Source organism: Pleurodeles waltl, chromosome 10 (genome assembly GCF_031143425.1).
Source record: "Pleurodeles waltl isolate 20211129_DDA chromosome 10, aPleWal1.hap1.20221129, whole genome shotgun sequence".
Classification (NCBI taxonomy): domain Eukaryota; kingdom Metazoa; phylum Chordata; class Amphibia; order Caudata; family Salamandridae; genus Pleurodeles; species Pleurodeles waltl.
Genome location: NC_090449.1, coordinates 838,699,854 through 838,719,530, shown reverse-complemented (window position 1 = coordinate 838,719,530; position 19,677 = coordinate 838,699,854). Strand labels below are relative to the sequence as shown.

General features: G+C 43.5%; 1 protein-coding gene across 1 annotated transcript in view; it reads right to left on the bottom strand.

Annotated features, from left to right (window-relative positions):
* Window positions 1-19,677, bottom strand: part of TGM4 (transglutaminase 4) — a 172,200-nt gene that overhangs the window by 46,760 nt on the left and 105,763 nt on the right. The window contains exon 9 of the mRNA XM_069211512.1: window positions 3,407-3,510. Coding sequence (XP_069067613.1) covers window positions 3,407-3,510 — 104 coding nt within the window. The remainder of the gene's footprint in view (window positions 1-3,406; window positions 3,511-19,677) is intronic.

The following is a 19,677-nucleotide window of genomic DNA, read 5'->3' as shown; positions in this document are numbered from 1 at the left end:
CACCAAAGGAAATGACAATAACTGACTATTAACCCTCTGGCAATGTTTTCTGCATGAAACAACTTTCCCTTATGAGAATATCAGTAATAATGGAACCAATAATAATGGCCCTAATGAGATACGTACATATCATTTAAAGCTGTATTCAGTCGAAATACATTATACTAGTCAAACTGGGTGGAAAAGCTTGGCCCAGGTTTCTACAAAACCTATAGGACGTATTTAGAGTTTGGCAGTCGGTTTACTCTGTCACAAACGTGACGATATCCCATCTGCCGTATTAGGGTCTCTGTAGGTGATAATGGTATCATAATATGGTGGACGGGGTATTCGTAACGCTTGTGACAAAGTAACCCTATCTGCCAAACTCTGAATCAGGCCCCATATCTTTATTCCAATGTCAACATTTTTGTTCCAGGTTAGTACGTTATTCTGTATGTATATGTATGGTATTTATATTGTACAAACTTAACAGAAAGGCAGAAAGAAATGCTTTGGAGGGTCAAAGGCAAACAGTCAACATGCACTAAGAGAGGTAGCTTGTGTATGGACCATTACTGTGTTAAGCTTGCCATTCAAGTCAGCAGCTAGGGGAGCCTGTGCAGTACCATCAGGGTGGGGTGATGTGGTCATGTTTCATCCAGGGTGCTCCTAAGGGGAGCCAGTATGGATTAAAATTTCAAGAGGGTTTCCTAGATACTCAGTGAAGGACAAGGTGTGTCGCATAGAATATTTATGAGAAAGAAAGACATGAAAGCAAGAACAGTTTAAACTAGCTTGACTAAATAGCCTTATGTATAATGAAGGCATCGCTCAAGTCACTATAACATTAAGCAGTGGGATCTAGTGAGATAAATCTGAGATCTGATACATTTACTTTGTTATTTGAAAGATTAAAAAGCACAACCAAACCCAGGAAAAGGACAGATTAGTGCAGCACAACCAAAACATTATTGTTTGGTGTTTTCTCTGACAGTGAATAGCATTCTGGGATTTTTTTCATCCTAAATTTAGCATGTTAAATGGAAAACTACCAGAATGCATTAAATATAGGCCGAGAGGATTCAATGGCAAGTGCCCTAAACTATGGCTACAAGACCCCTATCAACCTCTTCTGCAGCCTTTAAAAGTTATTTTACAAATGTAGTACACGTTTACAATTGGGTGGTTCCAGAGTGCATTTGCCCCTTCTCCAGGGCAGCACTGGATCATGGCTATGAGAGTCAGGGGATACATGGAAACATAGTAATAATAGCCTTGCGCCAAACAGAAGGGCCAGAAAAGCATAGCCAATGTCTGGGATAGTGGTGTTTGCAGTGGAGGCAGGGGGTTAATGCCTAAGGCTTGTGAAAGGTGCCTTTTTGTGGCTCTTAAGGCACCACTGTGCTATGAGATGTGTTCCCATGTGCTAAACCGGCAAAAGATTTGAAAAGGCATCATACGTTTTGTGGAATGGACAGTCTTGTACACATTCCATAGCATCACTAAATGAGCATTGTGGTGCTGGTTAAAGGGTGTCTAGCTGCTCTTCAAGTTGAGCACAGGATGTAACACCTTTGTTGCAGTACTGTTTAAGTAACAGTAATGCTCTGCAGGGATATTTTTATGAGGCCTGGGAGAAATGTTAATTACACCGGAGTAATGAAGAGTAATTTCAGTAATCACACATTACTCTTGTAATCCAAAATCAGCATTTAGTACAGCTTTCTTAGCATGAAATGAATCTTTGGTCCGTTTTGGATTCAAGAATGTTTTTTGCACTAAGATAATAGTGGTAAGTGCTGGATTATGCTTCTCACACAACTACACATGATTATGAGTATAGAGAGAATTACGCCAGTTCCTCTAGTTTTTATCTTGAAAGAAAATATATATTTAAGAATATCCTCCAAACGTCTTGCCTCATGCCACACCTTAAGAAGTAGCAGAACCATGGAACTTCACCAAGAATTAAAAACAAAGCAATAGCATTTGAAGTAAAATAGGAGAGAGGAACAGATACCCATCTGGGTTGAAATTTGTGAATTTGTGATGTGCACTGTACAAAAATATTTCTTGTGTTTGACTTATACTATAAGTTTACTCCATGTATAATAAGGATATTGGCCAAATATAAGGTGTACGTGACAACTGATGTGCCCTTAGTAATGGCTATGGTGCAAGAGCTGTGAGGCCTAGGGAAGGGTACCTTGGGCTCATAAACCTGGAATATCGATGTGAGGCCCAGGGAAAAGGTGCCCTACCTCTTGTGTTGGTCCACTGTTGTGAGGCTCTGGGGAAGTGGCTCCCTTCTCCTGGGTCTTGCGGCACTATACCATGGCTGCAGTGCCTAGGGGAAAAACCCTCTCCCCTGAGCCTCTCGGTCATAGTCTAGCGCCCTATTCACCCCACTGAAATAGCCACCACACCCCTAGAAGAGTGAGGTGCAAGGTTGAGACACATTTTGCTCCCAAGAATAATATGGATGGGGGAGAGGCAGAAGAGGAGCAAGCTGAGTAGGCAGTGATAAATCTGAGGCGAGTGCTGTGGGCTATGAGACATGTTAGTAAGGCGAGAGTGGGGAACTAGGCTGCTGCCCACAATGCACATGCCGAGCGCTGGCCCTATTGATCTGCCTCTCCCAAGAGTGCACTACTGATGTCACTTGTGCTGTCCAAGAAGAAGGGAGGCAAAATATCATAACTTCACTTCCCAGGCTCCTTCAGTCACAATGCTGTACTTAATTAGTGTATAGATGAACCTTGCATGCTCTACCATTGAGAAGTGTATTCCACATCTTTGATGCTGAACAGAAAATCTAGTTATGATAGTTACTGGACCGCAGTTGTCATGTGTAGGTTTTTATTGGAAGTGGATAATTTCAGCAAAACATATTATGCTTTGATAACGTTTCACACTTTTTATTACTGTGTATGTGTGCTGCACAGTACAGCACACATGTATTTAAAAGGTTTTGAGGAAAGAAAACGTTCTCTGATATTACAGCTACCTCAATGATGCACACAGTTTTGGGGCAAAACCTTGTCTACTATTTTTAGGCAGCAGGGATTTGCTTCTAAACCCACGAGTGGTTACATGGGAACATCCATGTACCACTGAACGCAAGTCCTCTTGGCACAAAGGAACACAAAGTAGCAAGTAATGCTACTTTGTGTTAGTTTGGGGCTACTTTCTAGTGCAAAGTGTGTTTTGCGCTGGAAAGAAATTCCCCAAATCAACACTTTGTGTCAGTTTGCATCACTTTTGTATCACAAAACCGGTCCAATGATTCATCCAGAATCATAAGAAAGAATTGGCCCATTAATGGTCTGTGCAGCCAGTAGAGAGCACACGTTGAGCAATAACGATGCTGCTACTATTTCAAGAGGTTAATAATTTTTCACAATTAGTTTTGAGCCTGACTTACCTTGACTTGGCTCCTGAGGGGTAGCATCAATTGCTTGCCATCCATCAAATCCTTTGGGCAAGTCTGGTCTTTTCATCCACACATCATTCCACACGTGAAAATTCCTACAAAGAGAGATACAGTGTTGCCAAAGGAAAATTTGTTATTCTTAAAGTTAATGTGTATCTTAAAAGGTTTATTCAGTCACAATAGTGGTGAACTAAAAACAACTGATTTGGTGGTACCTTTGACGATTTTCTGCTTTGTGATTTTCAGATAAAACCAACTATAAGCAACAAAACATCACATAAGAGAACATTTCCTGTGCTGTAGAAAAGGGCAAATGTAGGAAGCTGGCTCTCTATATACTATATCAAAGTGAGGTATAGTGTCCACAGAGTGGAGTGCAGGGGTTCCCAGGAGGCAACAAAAGATAATAATAATGCTCTATTTGTGGTAGTGTGGTCGAGCAGTTAGGCTTATCAGAGTTTAGTGTTAAGCATTTGTTGTACACACACAAGCAATAAAAAAAATGCACATTCAATGACAACTCCAGACCAATAGGAGTTTATATATAAAAATATATTTTTGTTACTTTATTACTAGAATCGCAAGATTCAGTTCAGAAGTAAATACTGTTGCAGGTAAGTACATAGCATAGACATTAATGTAACTTTGTTTCACTTTAGTCAAGTAAACAGTTTTTAAGAAAACAGAGAATATCTATTTTAAAAGTGGACACTGCATTTTCTGAACAGTTCCTGGGGGAAGAAAATAAAGTACAGTTTTAGAGGTAAGTACACGACTTACAGTTCCGGTCTCTGGGCTATAGGTAGTCCACCGTTGAGGGTCCAAGTCAACCCCAAACACCCACCACGAGCAACACGGGCCAGCCGGGTACAGAGGTCAAAGTTGAGCAATTTTAATGTGGGCTCCTATGGAGACAGGTGATACTTGGAATCAGATTTGCCAGCAGGTTAGTACCCGCGGCTCGGAGGGCAGACCAGGGGGGATTCGAAGAGCACTGGAGGGGCCACAAGTAAGCACCAGCCGTGCACCCTCAGCGGCACAGGAGCAGCCAGGTGCAGGGTGCAAACAGGATGGCAGGCTCCCAATGCTGGTCTATGAGGAGGGCCCAGGGGTCACTCAGAGGCTGCAGGCGAGGTCCAGGGAGGTGTCTCAGGCACACCACTGGTCAGACAGGGAAAGGGGCCACCTGTTGATCATTGCAGTACTGGGTGTCGGTTTATCCAAGGCCTGGGGACTGCGGGTGCAGTGGGTCCTTTGGCATCAGATATCTTCGTCTGGAGCTTTCGCGGTCAGAGGGGGTCCTCAGGATTCCCTCTGCAGGCGTCATCGTGTAGGGGTGGAGGGGTTGACCCAGGGTGAGTACTTGCTCAGAATCGCCTAGGGACCCTCTCTGGCTGTGTAGACCACCTGGAAACAGCCCGTGGATGTTGGGTGCAGAGTGGTCAGGACTCACGCTTCTGGAGTGAGGTGGGAGTCCTTTAGAAGAGGTTTCTTCTTCTTTTTTTCTTTGGACAGGGCCACTGTCCATAGGAGTTCTTGATCCTCTGTGATGCAGGCAGTCCTCTGGAGGTTTTCCAGAGGTCACTGGACCTGCAGGATGTATCGCCTTCTTGTGCAGGTTCTTTGAAGCAGGAGACAGGCCTGTAAGGCTGGGTCCAAGTCAGTTGTTGTCTCCTTTCCTTCTCTGCTGTGGTTTCAGCTAAGCAGTCCTTCTTCTTCTTGTGAGGTCATCACGAATCTGGTGAGCTGGGTTCAGGGAGGCCTTTAAATCCTAGATTCAGGGTCAGAGAGCAGTAGCCAATGGCTACTGCCCCTGAGGGTGGCTACACCCTCCTTGTGTCCACTCCCTTTGGGGAAGGAGGCACATTCCTATACCTATTGGTCCCTGTCATCCAAACCAAGATGGAGGATTCTGCAGGGAGGGGGTCACTTCAGCTCTGGACACCTTAGAGGTGGTCTCAGCTGAAGTAGTCACTTGTCCTTGTTTTTCTTAAGTTTCTGGCCGAACTGGCTGCCAAAAGTGGGGGCTTATCCGAGGGGTGGGCATCTCCACTAGCTGGAGTGCCCTGGGCCACTGTAACATGAGGCCTGAGCCTTTGAGGCTCACTGTCAGGTGTTACAGTTCCTGCAGGGGGGAGGTGTGAAGCACCTCCACCCAGAGCAGGCTTTTTTTCAGGCCTCAGAGGGCACAAAGGCCCTCACCCCATGAGGTCAGAAACTCATCTGCAAGTGGCATGCTGGCGCAGACCAGTCAGTCCTACACTAGAGGATTGGGTAAAATACAGGGTGCATCTCTAAGATGCCCTCTATGTGCATTTTTAATAAATCCCACACTGGCATCAGTAGGGGTTTATTGTGGTGAGAAGTTTAATACCAAACGTCCCAGTATTCAGTGTACCATTATGGAACTGTGGAGTTTGTTTTGACAAACTCCCAGACCATATACTTAATATGGCCACACTGCACGTACAATGTCTAAGAATGGACTTAGACACTGTAGGGGCATATTGCTCATGCAGCTATGCCCTCGCCTGTGGTATAGTGCACCCTGCTTTAGTGATGTAAGGCCTGCTAGAGGGGTGACTTACCTATGCCGCAGGCAGTGTTTTGTGGGCAGGGTACCCTGAGGGGGATGCCATGTTGACTTTGCCTCTTTATCCCCACCAACACACATAATCTGCACAGGCAGTATGCATGTGTTAGGTGAGGGGTCCCTTAGTATGGCACAACACATGCCGCAGCCCTTGGGGACCTTATCTGGTCACAGGGCCCTTTGTACCACTGGTACCTTTCACAAGGGACTTATCTGTATGCCAGAGGAGTGCCAATTGTGGAAAAAATGGTACATTTTTAGGGAATGAACACTGGTGCTGGGGCCTGGTTAGCAGGATCCCAGCACACTCCCAGTCAAGTCAGCATCAATATCAGGCAAAAGGTGTGTGTGTGAGGGGGGTAACTGCAACAAGTGCCTGTTTCCTACAGGAAACATCAGTTTTTGCTGCGCTTTATGACGCATATTTACTGCTTTGGCACCATCCGGTGTTAAAGGAGTACATATGTGATCCCTGTTTCTTACCATTTTTCTGTGATGGATGATGGATGCTCTATCTATGCCCCATTTGGGATATGGTAGATCATGCAGTCTCCCCTTGTAACCATCCACAATGTACCTGAACTCCAAGGACCTAATTGCACTCCCCTTTTGGGAGCAAGGCTCACCAAATATGGCTTTGGCTCACAGTTCACTGCATGTTGATGTGTGGTGCCCATCAGGTTGGCAGTTGGACTCTGAGTGGAATCTCTGTCCAGGGTAAGTGGAACCATCATTATGTCATTCTCATTCACTGAAAGCTTTGCTTTCTGAAAGCTCAGGCTTGAGGATTGTGGCAAGAAATATTACTGCACACAAAAATACCTCCAGAATCAAAGTCCTCTTATAAAGCACTGCATCCAACACTCCTTATCGTGTTGGTCTGAAAAGCATGCCTAGAAGAGCCATGTGTCCTCTTACAGAGGTATCAGATGAGATTTCATGAACACATTCAGAGGCCCTGTGCAGCCTCAGAATGGGTCCAAGCATCAATGTGGCTGTAATGTTATTGCCTACATCACATAGATTATTTTGGAAAATCTACAGATTTGTGTATGGGCTGTACACACTGATGTAAAACAGACTAATTATACAGCTCCAGTATCACCAAGTTTAACATCCATTTGCCAATCTTCCATGTCAAAATAAAACTTGGAATGTATGTGTTGACGGTGCTTGACACTCAGCAACATCAGCCAAGTTAATGAGAACATATTGAGTTGTGCCTGTTCTTTCCATCAAGGTGGAAAATACCCTGGGACTGTGCAATCTGTGCATAATACAAAGATAAAGTGCCTTGCGGAATCCACGGGACCTTAGTCCCTGAATGCCTTTAAATTAGTGTACCCCACTAATGCTTGGTAAAAAAGAATGTTTAGTGCTCCTCACTCTGACTTTCAAATAAACACACAGTCCAATGGGCACAGTCCAAAAATGTAAAATTAATGTCATATACGGTGTGAACTTCATAGGAAAACCATGTAGGGCATGCTGAAGGTCATGAGGTTTCTTTCATACCTCAGCTATTGTTTCTTGGAACAGCCTAGTTTGCTGTCACCCAAGGACCTAGAGCTAACAGTATCCATAATAAATCCTTCTCATATGTCTCCCCTTTGACCAGGTAGAGCGGATCGGGCAGTAATAACACACTTATTAGCCCAAAACCTTCTGGCATCTTGAGACAAAAAAAGCAGTATGACACTGGCTTGTAATCACAGAGCATGAAGTACTCTATTGAAAATTTATATTTAGTCATTCTGTGCCATTAAAGAGAAGAAGTAGCAGAAGGAACAGAAATATACCCACCATTGAGCTTTTATCTGCTGCAGTAACAACTTAATAAAGTACAAAGCCATCTCCATTCCGGTACTACTTTCACATGCTTAAAAGAGAAGTTTAATGCTAATAAATGAGAGAGGGATGGCGTTGAGGGAAATAATTAACATTATTCGAAAGAGCAAATTCAGAGAAAGGGGTAAAAGAAGGAAGTTCAGAGCAAACTCAAAGAAGGAAGAATTGACAATAGGAATGAACAATTTTTCATATGCCTTGAAAACATACAAGCCCAGCGATTGTTTTACTTCGTAAGAAAGAGTAAACACTGAGAGACACTGATTTTTACAATTTTCTGAAACATTGGAAACCACAGAAAAATCCAAGTGAAATTAAAAACAAATAGAAACTGGAAACAAGAAAGCCTAACTATTAAGCATTACACAATCAATCAATCATAATATGCTATACCTAAATATAGTTTTACCTAGGATTAATCCAGGTTTTTTTCCTCGCCATAGTTTTAATGGTGATCTCCAACCTAACATAAGCGAATTTAAGGATCTCAAAGTCCATATTTGCATACCATAAACCTTGGAAATCTTGAATGGAATTCAATCTGCCTCTTTGCTAATGTGTTTCTGCTCATATTCACACCCGCTGCAATAGCATTGACTTAAGCATTTACTTAATTATGAGCTTAATAACTGGGGGGGCTATTCCATTAGAATTACCTGATCTTTTTGATCATCAGATGAATTCACTGAAAACTGTACACTTCTTGCTTCCTCCAGCAATTGTAGTACCAGGTCTAGTACCTGCCACAGCTCTTTTAAATCTCTCTCTCTCATCCCTTGTGCAACCTCCCTCTTCTCAGTTATGTCAACCATGTTCCAATTCTCATACATTAGTAGCATCTGTCATTGTGTCATTCTGATTTCGATGTTTTAATTACCACAACAGTAATTCAGATGGTTGATGACTAGACTTTCCAGGACTATGTCCAATAAACTGAACGTTGCAAAACATTCATAAAGTTGTGGTCAAATGTACAGAAGTTAAAAATAACACCCCTGGCAATGACTCTCCTATTGACTGTTAGTAATCCTGACTGAAACTATAAGGTTCCTCAGGTCCACAACATTGGAAATGTCCATCTGGCACACACAATGCCATTAAGGGATAAGCCTTGCATTCCAATGCAAGAAATCTGTGTCTGACTAATTCATCAAGTCTATAGCTCAATTAATCCCCTGCACTTAGTCATTGAGGAAGGGTTAAGCTCCAAAACAGACAAAAGGAGAAAGGACTGAAGACGTGATGTTCTCAGTATATCACACTGTGAAACAAAATATATCCTGAAGAAAACAGGACTGAAAAAATAAAAGAGAACTAATATCAAAAGTATTAGCAGTTAGTTTAGCCTTAAAATCACCACAAATGAGGTAAAAGGATTTGATATATCTAGGAAGGTGATCAACAAATGTAAAAATCTGGTCAAAAGTAAATTTATGGTAGGCAGAAAAATCATTGTTGCAAAAATGTAATAGATATAAAAATGGGTACACCACCCCTCAACTGCAAAAGCTTGAAACCCCTTACTATTAGTGGGGATTGCTACCCTCCAAAGAAAGTTTAAACCAGGACTTCAGACCCTCCCCTCTCCTTTGGATCTACCCAAACTGGAGAGAATAGTGGGCATAGAAAAACAGTGGTAACCATGTTTGTATAGTGAGGTAAGGGACCAGGTTTCCTGTAAAAGAACCACATCATACTTCTCAATTGGGAAAGCCCAATCAGAACTTCTCAATTTGGAATGGATGCCAGCAATGTTGCCACTGATGAATTTAACTAAAGTAAAATCTGGCAGAATAGATACAGAGTCATGAGCAGGTGATGAGAAATACTGTTGAAAGGGGAGAAACATTTGATAAAACTGGAAAAAGCGCATGCTCAAGTCAATCTACAATGAATAAACGTTGCAGAGCCTGGTATCTATTGGTTAGGGTAAAGTCTGGATTAGAGAGAAAGTGAGCGCGAGGAGGCCACGTTGGCCTGGGATTGCTAAATGTTCCAGATGCAAAATTAATCAAATGGGTGGCTTATAAAAATAACCAAAAGATAAAGGCAGGATTTAACTAGTAATGTTAATACATTTTTGTAGAAAAGTCCTCCTTTTTGCCCTGGTCACCCCCAAACTTTTTGGACAGATACTGGTGGTTACTGACTCTTGGCTGTGCCCTGGGTACTGCTTACCAGTCCCAGGGCCAGTGCTCTGTGTAAAGTGGATATGTAAATTAGGCTAATTATAATTGGCAGTATTAACCTACCTATAGGTCCCTAGTATATGATAGGGCATGTAGGTTTGGGGAACCCAAGCATATGTAGTTCACCCATAGGTGCAATGCTAAGATGCCCAGCACCATTTTAAAGGCAGGCCTCCTTTGATGGCTGCTTTTAAACTAAAGTTATATGCAAATTCGACTTTGGAATTAAAAGTGCTTCCAAAGCCTTGAACTGCCTTATTTTTACATATACGTCACCCCTAAGGTGTGCCCTATGTGCCCCTAGGGTTGGGGATCATGTAACTATAAGCAGAGACCTTATAAACTTGTTTTATAAGCCCTGGTGAGGTACAATAGACAAATTTATATTTCCCTCACTGTGGCCTCCATAGGCTAAAATGGGGAGACTTCATTTTAATTAACTAAGTCTCCCTAAGTGCCAGATACTTCAGGTTTGGTATCAAATGAATTGTTAGAATACATCTACCAACTTACAATTGTTGGATTTAATATAACTAGTTGAGGTAAAGAGGTTTAAACTCTACCTGAAAAAATGCCAACTTCAGCTCTGTAGTGCCCTTGTCTGATTGACCAGCCTCTGGCAGCCTGGCCAGGCTGCCTTGTTGAGGTGTGAAGTGGTCTGGGTTGAACACAAAGGATGTGCCTGGGGAGGAGAACTACCTCAGCAGAAGGGTAAGCAGGAAGGAGTGAGGGCTGCCAAACTGGTTTTCAAAGTCAGTGAAGGGCAGTTGAAGCAACCTAGCACCTCCCTCACATCTTGCAACCCCAGACAATTAGGTGCCCTCTTGATTAGATCAGGAGAGGGCAGGAGAGGGGAATTTTAGCCACACCAGTAGGTGGTCTCAGCCAGATGTACCCTCTAAAAATCAATTTCAGCCATGATGGATTTTTCAAGAATGTTGCTCCCTCAGATTGATTTTTGCCACACTTCCCAGGAAGTGGTCATCACAGGGAGAAGGACCCTGCATCTGAATGTAGAACCGGGACCCCCCTGTTTTCCACCCAGGAGCGAGGATAAATATGGCAGAGCTGCACCCACACCTCAGATCCCTACAAGGAAGAACATCAGGAGAAGAAGGACTGCCCTGATGGACCCCTAACCTGCACCTGGACACTGCACTTTGAAGGACTGCACCAGCTGCACACTTGGGCTCCACCATAAGAATGACTTTGCCTGGCTTCAAATGGTTCAAGGAGGGACTCCCTGTTTGCTACATGTGAAAAATTGCTAATCAGAGTCCCCTGTCTCAGATCCTGAAAACACTGACCAGCTGACCACTGTTCAGTTGCCAATTTGAAGTCTGAGCCAGTTGCATTCTGGGAGTTGTAGTCCGCACCCTCAAGGAGCAACTCAGAGCTTCTGGAACCTTGGGGTGAGCAGTGGACTCCTAAAAGACCTTCTGGAAGAAGATCCAGAAGATTGGAGAACTTTTTGGAAAAAAGCTCCATAGAGGTACTGACCTGCCACGGCTACTCTAGCCTGCTTGCCTGAACCGCAACCCCGCCTGGCTTGCAGGTACATCCCACTGAAGAAAATCTTTGAAAAAGTGACTAAGTCCGAATGTAGAGAGTTGACTGGGACCTCCCGAGCAGTGTATCCGAAGAGGGCTCCAGGGACGTTGAATCAAGATTCAGATTCGGCCCGGTCGAAGGATTTTCATCTCGAAAAATCATCTAAGTCCGAATGTAGAAATCTTCACTGAGGGCTCCTGTGATGCAGATCTGAAGAAGGGCTCCAGGGAGGTCGGATCGGACTGGCAACTTCGTCCCGCTGAATAAAATATTCAAGAAAACAACTAAGTCAGAAGGTGAACTTTTGACTGGAGCCTCCTGCTTGCTGTAGCCGAGCAGGGCTCCATCGCGGTCTGCCTTAAACTTTTACTTTGCCCCGGTCGAAGTGTGACCAGATATTTGTTTCTAAGCGCTAAAAAAACACTAATTCTTTAAAAATTCATTTCTCCGGTTCCCTTTATCCGATTCTATTCATTTTGATGTCATTTTAAAGCTAGAAATATGACTAAATTAGTTTTGGATTTCTAAACGGTTTACTGTGTTTTATTTAATTACTGTTTTGTGATACTTGAATGCTTTACACTTTGTCTCCTAAGTTAAGCCTTGTGGCTCGTTGCCAAGCTACTAAGGGTTGAGCTGGGGTTCATTTATTGAGACCTAACTGAACCTAGTGGGGGTTAGTGGCCTATTGCTAAGTGTAGGTAGTTACCTGCCCTTACCAATAATTCCCTTTCCAACAATTTTTTGTTAAACAACAGATTATGTGCATGAAGGTGCTGTGTTCTTGTAATTCATTACAACACAACCCCTTCAAAGGTGTTTGGAGTCATGCCAACACAGGGAACTCTTCAAACAGAAATAATCTGATTAATTAAGAGTGTGTGATGCATAGCCCTTGTGCTTCGTTAACCAATATAAAACCCTGTTTTTTAGATGTTCAAAGTCCTCAGCAGTATTTTCAAACAGAACTGGGACGTTCGCTAAAATCAGAACATACGGACCGGATGAGGGAGGCAGGCTCAGAGCCCCAGAATGTTGGAGTGATGCATTAATAACGCCACCATCTTTAGGTGTCCTAGTATGGATTGTGCTTACCAGACAGCTCAATGGGACCGCTTCAAGGGCAATTACAGCCACAACAAACACCCAGGGGAGGAATAAGTTGCCCTGATTGCAACAGAAATTCATTGGAATCAGGGACAGCCATGGGGAGTACAAGTTGAATTGGCCCTGAGGTGGCTGTGGCTAGCATAGTCAGAAATGGGAAGAGAAGTGGTAGCAAGGCTGCAAATATTCCTTTTGTTAAGCTCAAGAACGCTAAATCTGTGGTTAATAAATTCCAATTTGTCAACTAAAGGATTAAGGAGCTCCTTCAATAAATCCGAAACATTGATAAAGAAATCATGCATGCCGAGTGGCACCTCAATATCAGAAGTACGGTGGCCCTTGTTACTGTCAAAACAATTGTTGACTTTAGTTGTAGGAGGAAAAAGATCATGCTTTCCATTCTTTTAATGTTTGCTCGAAGGCTCAGTGAGGGAGAAGGGACCCAATGGGGTAACATGCTGACCAGAGGCACTGATCACAGAGGCAGGGGGAGGGATATTGTAGGGTGCTGGAAGAGCAGGTTCAGTCGAGGGGGGCTCCAGAAGAAAATTCAAGGAATAAGCACCACTCCTTAAGATCAGTTTCTTTGTTGATAACTCCAACAGCGTGATCTAGAAAGGTTTTGATAGTTGTGCCTATGTTAGTGTTGGAAACACAACTCGTAGCTTTATGCTTACACAGAACGAGGCAAGTAAGGGCAGCCAAATGAAGGAAGAGGGGCCCGACCAGCCACTAATGGGCGCAGACCGGCCCGCCCACGAAGCAGGTGCTTCCCACACTGCGGGAAGAACAATGTGCATTTAAGCACCAGGCACCAGCCCCCAGCCTCCAGTGGAGTGCACCTGAGCACTATTGTCCGTGTGGTCCTCCCTTTCCCACAGTGTCCTTGTGGAGTCCTGTGCAGTGGGAAGATCAATTTGCTTAAAACTGCAAGGCCAAGTCCCCAGCCTCCTACAGAGTGCCCCTGAGCATTATCATCCTTGTGGTCCCCTTCTTCCTTGCAGCATCCTTGTGACAATCCACACCGCAGGAAGAACAACATGCTTAAAAGTGCGAGGAACCAGCCACCAGCCTCAAACCTCCTTTTGGGCGTACGGACTGTTCTTGTGCTTATATGGCAAAGTCGCTGGTGCTTACACATGCTCAGAATGAGTGCTTGGATTACTAAACTCCAAGATGGCCTAGTTAAAAGCATATGAGTAATAGTCACAATGGGCTTTCGGCTGCAACCACCATTGCAATTAGCACAGCATGGATGAAGATCGGTGAGTGATGCGGAAGACTGTTCACCACACACGCCAGTTCCTCCTCTGTTTCTCTAGTCATGTGATATGCTAGAATGATAACAGAACAGCCTGCCTAAAGCTGGAGGAAAATCTGTTCCCTAATCAAGAATATGGAAAAGTTCCTCATTTCCATACGGCTGTATGTGAAGGGGATTCAGGCTTCCAAAAGAGGAGAATGCCATTTTGATGGGAGGCTTTGAAAAAGGTTTGCACCAAGGTGGTCAGGTACGTTCTTTAAAAAGGGATTGGATTTTGGCAGGCATTATGGTAGGATTGGGTTTGGGAAGTCTTAAGGTACTAACTAGTAGACAGGATAAAAAGAGCGCATAACAACCAACTCCCCAGAACATTCTTAGCCTGGAAGTACATCTGTAAAACTGGAGAAACTCAGCCGGAAATGCTGGGAAAAGAAGCCTGAAGGACTCCTGAACTCCTCTTGCACCTAGGGACTGTTACTGCCCTTCAATGGCCATCTTGCTGGCTTCTTGGTCACTGCTACAAGGACACACAAGGCAAAAGGAGAAGATTTCGTTTTTCAGTTATGAGGTGATGAAGGCTTTGTGAGCCAGGATAGGGGAGGGACATGGTGCCTGGAAGTATGCCCTGGTGACAAAGGGATTGTATGAGAGACTGGAATGACATTCACACCAACAAAGAAATATTGAGACGTAGGTTCTTATTAAATGTTTAGCAGATGCAGACCATCAGTTATAAAGTGAAAGATGCACTCTCTGGCATGTTTAGACTACATATCCATTCTAAGTATGGTGGATAGGACTTGTATGTGGATGTCCTACATCTGTTGCATCTGCCAAAGTCTAAATATGCCCTTAGTGATTTTCAGGCTGGAGGACAGCTACAAAGCACCAAATCTCATCAAGACAGGCATAACTTATCTAGTTTGTTGCACCTTCAGTTTATTCACTCTTGTATGAGGTTACTACAGGACCTGTGAATAGAAGTCCCTGATCCCCTAAAGTCTTTGTTGGCTCAAGGCCCTGATTTGCACCATTGGAAATAAAAAAGACCCAAGAAGTGACTAAGTTCACACTTAGGGTTTAAGACTTCCATTGAAGCAACCTCAGTGGCTAAGAACTCCAACTTTGTCCCGATCAGTTTGGCTGAAGTGGGAAATCAATTACATTGTATCTAAGTGTGAGGGCCCCTCATCCTCCTTATTATGGATTTTGGGAACCAGAAAAATACGATTTTCTCAGGTAAAATCTTTCACTGATGTGACAAGGCTGACCATTGCTCCAAAGCATTTGCCCTCAAATTGTGTTTATGGGCTTGATTTTGATTTCAGCAGACGGGTTACTCCATCACAACGGTGACAGAGTAACCCGTCCACCAAAATCTAAATCAGATCCTATGTCTAAGTCACCTGCAAACATTGCCCTGATTGGTCCTTCTGTGTATCTAGAATTGCCCGCTGATCATGGCAGAGCTACCAGTGGTTAGCCACAGTTTCTCATTAAAGTGTGGTGACCTAACCAGGTTGTGTTTTGTTAAGTTGCTAGACATAGGCCTCCCAACTTAATACCCAATTTCTAACACAGTTAAAAAAAATCAAGCACTATTCATAATGGTCATTATGTTCTGCTTCAGTTAAAATAGAAGCTAATTTCAAAAGCGCCTTGGAAATGTGCTTACAATTTCATAATATTGCTGCTATGCTTTCAAATTGCGCAAAGGAGAAACAGCTCTTGCAGGGTTATTATTTCCACTAAACAAATATTCTTATTCAAATGCAAATTAGTAAATATAAAAGGCATGTAAGTCCAAACAAGCAAAATGTGTATTTCACTCAATTGTTGACTATTTCCTACATTGACTTATGCTATGAATTGTTTTCTTTTGTCTTATGTTTTTTACAGCACACCATATGCCATTTTCGGGGCCTATTGACACTGTCTCACAATGTTTGATTACAGAGTATCTAACTGGAGGGTTGTTCTAATAGTCTCAGACAATGCATACTTTCAAAACAACCCTGAGTCTCTGTTCTTATGTGTCGTCTTTTGGTTGGTCCATCACCCTGGTTCTCATGGATGTAGTGGTGAGTGGAAAGGGTGGCAGTACCATGTGTAAATCATTCTCAAGACTCTGGTAGCAACTGTGAGCAACTAGCATTCCTCTAATTGGATTTTTGTGAGTCCCTACCGGCATCCTATGCTTCCCTATCTATCCCTGTGTGGCTGCGATCAACCAATCAAGGTTCCACCTCTCTGCTGCTCTGCAGTATGTAAAAGACATTGATGAAAGAACTAACAATACTATTGAGCACTACCGTCATAATACTAATTATTACCTAATGCAAAACATTCAGTCAAAACGTTTGATGAGAAATGTACCTAAATTTACCCTGCACTTCAACCACGCCCACAAGACTCCACAATTGCATACACTTGCACCTGCTCACTCTCCAAATAAACCACAGAAATCTAGGACTTGCTGCACGACTATACCCCGGACACACTTTTCCTTACAGAAACCTGGCTGAACCCTGACATCACCACATCCCCCACCACCGGCTACAAGATTGCCCAGCAAGACAGACTTCACAATCTGGAGGTGGAACTGCCATCATCCACAAGAACACCAAGGACAGACTGACCAAACTGGTCATTGAGCGTTTCCCTGGGAGGCTGGAATAGTGGGGGGGGGGCACCTTTGTTACTGGGGATGGGTTTTGTAGCAGTGCAGCAGTTTTAAAAGCTTTGCAAAGTTCCTTGTATATCAAACATTTTCAGGCAACAATAAAATTGCCTCTATAACTATGGTGATTAATGTACCTGCTAGAGAAAGATTGGAGTTTTGTCTAGTGGCAGTTTTCACTCATCTAAAGTAGTGCCGAGGGTTAATATGCCCGCTCCATAGAACATGTGCTATACAGATCACAGAACATTATTTTATGTGCAGTTCTCAATGGGATACTGCTTTTGTCACAGAGATCTTCTTCATAATTTACAATCATAGTCTAGCACATTGACTGCAATTAAAGAGCCGCATACAAAATGCATGGTACAGGTTACAAAGTTCTGTTTTTTTCCCAGTCTTTGATTATCCTAATTTTGATAAATAGATTTGTTTGGGTAGAAATAGATTGTTATTAATAAAGTCAACCCTGACCACTGTGGTACATTCTGAATCCCGAGTTTATGCTCCCCCAGATCAAGCACTCTTAAAAAAATGCCTTCCAGTATGGATGACGTGAATCCAACACCTTGTAGTGCCCTTTGTGTTATGTAACATTTTCTATTCACTGATTTAAGAATGTATGATCCATTGTCTCTGTATGTGATGTAAAGTGCTCTAACACCCTATGCTGGTGAGGCAGGCACCAATAAACAAATGAAATGCATGTGAGAGTGGGGCTATGGAGAGATGAAACGCACTGTTAGAGGGTGATAGAGCCGGAATCATTGAAGTGCCCCAAAAAAGATTTCCTTAGGCTAGTGCCATATCCAAGAGCTGTATCCTATAATGTCATCATTTACTATGCTTTAAAACTAATCAATTGAATATATAATGAAAAGTGTGTTGTAGAATACACCATTTTTGCCCACATTTTCTTTGGGGGAGAGAACCTCCCAAGCTCATTGTAGTGTCAGGCTCACTTGCTATGGACGCAACAGGGGCTGGACTGACAAAATTCACCAGGCCTGCTTCGGGTTCCCAGTCCAGCCCTGAAGAACACCATCAGTTGCACGACACCCATGGACACATTATCATCTAACTTGAAAGACCTGTTGTTCAAGCTTCATGTCACAGCCAACTTCACCCTAAGTGGCATTATCATCTACTAACCACCAGGACTGCATAACAACTCCACAGACACCATCATGGACTCTGTCATACCACTCACCCTTGATGCTAGCAATTACATCCTACTCGAAGACTTGAACACTCACCTGGAAGACCATGCTTACTCTAAGTCATGAGCACTCATCAAAGATCGTGGGATCACGGGCCTCACCCAACTAGTAAAGGGACCTATGTATGTCACCAGACACCTTCTAGACCCTCTTTCCACCAACTTTGACAACAACTGAGTCAACGAGCCCACATCAGTCCCCTGGAAAGATCACACCCCTATCAAATTCAGCATCCCTGTCCCGGTCCAATGCACATGCACCACCACCAGATCACCCTGCCAAAGCTGTAAAAGCATCACTGACAAGGACTGGAACTCTCAGCACCTACAGACCCGAACACAGGAACAGCCTCCCCAAAGCCATCAAGAATTTCAACAATTGGATCACCTCCTGCTTCTACTTCATGGCATCGCTCATACACAGCAATATAACAAGATCCAGACCCCATTTGGTACATGGAGGAACTCAGACTGATGAAACACCACTGCTAACAACAGGAGCGCAAATGGAGAATGAGCCACGCCAAAGCAGACAGGAGCGCATTCAAATCCGTCCTAAGACGATACCACCAAATGATCGCACCACCAAACACGCTGCTCAGCTGGAGTGCATCGATGCCAGCACCAACAGAAACTCTGGGCATTTTAACACTGCAGACCAGTACTAAAGTGCAAGTGCTCTCTGTCTAAATTATATGGTGATTGGTTTATCCATGACCGGCATATTTGATGTGCTAGTAAGTCCCTAGCATAGAGCACCATGTGTGCCCAAGGCGTGTAAATCAAATGCTACTGGTGGGCCTGCAGTACTGAATGTGCCACCCACAAGAGTAGCCCTATAAATATGTCTCAGACCTGTCACTGCAGTGTCTGTGTGTGCAGTTTTAACTGCCAGTTCGACCTGGCAAGTGCACCCACTTGCCAAACCCAAACCTTTACTTCTACTACACGTGGGTCACCCTTAAGGTAGGGCCAATGCAGCCCCATGGGCAGGGCGCAGTGTATTTAAAAGGTAGGACATGTAGTAGTGTGTAAGTAAAATACTGCTACATTAGGTTTTCACTATTGCAAGGCATATCTCTCCAATAGGTTAACATGGGGATTGCCTTGAAATATCTTTTGAGTGCAGCTTCCCATTGGGAGCAGATAGAAATTTGGAGTTTGGGGTTTCTGACCTCACAATTTGAAAAAAAAACACTTCTTTTAGTGTGTTGGAAAATGTGTTATTGGTAAGGGCAGGTAGGTACCTACACTTAGCAATAGGCCACTAACCTCTACTTAGGTCCAGTTAGGTCTCAGTAAATTAAACCCAGCTCAACCCTTGGTAGCTTGGCAACGAGCGACAAGGCTTAACTTAGGAGACAGAGTGTAAAGCATTCAAATATCACAAAACAGTAATTAAATAAAACACAGGAAACAGTTTAAAAATCCAAAACCAATTTATAAAAATAGATTGTATTTTTATCTTTAAAATGACACAAAAAATGAATAAAATCGGATAAGGGGAACCGGAGATATGAACTTTTAAAGAATTATTGTTTTCTAGCGCCTAGAAACAAAAAGTGCCAATCTGGTCATCTGGTCGCACCTCGACCGGGGCAAAGTCAAAGTTTAAGGCCAGTCCGGCTTGGCTACAGCCCATGGGAGGCCTCAGCCAAATGTTTACCTTCACACTTAGTCGTTTTTCTGAAGATTTTCTTCAGCGGGACGAACCTGCCAGTCCAATCCGACCTCCTGGAACTCTTCTCCGGATACGCATTGCGGGAGCCCTCGGTGGAGATTTTTACCTTCGGACTTAGTCGTTTTTTCGA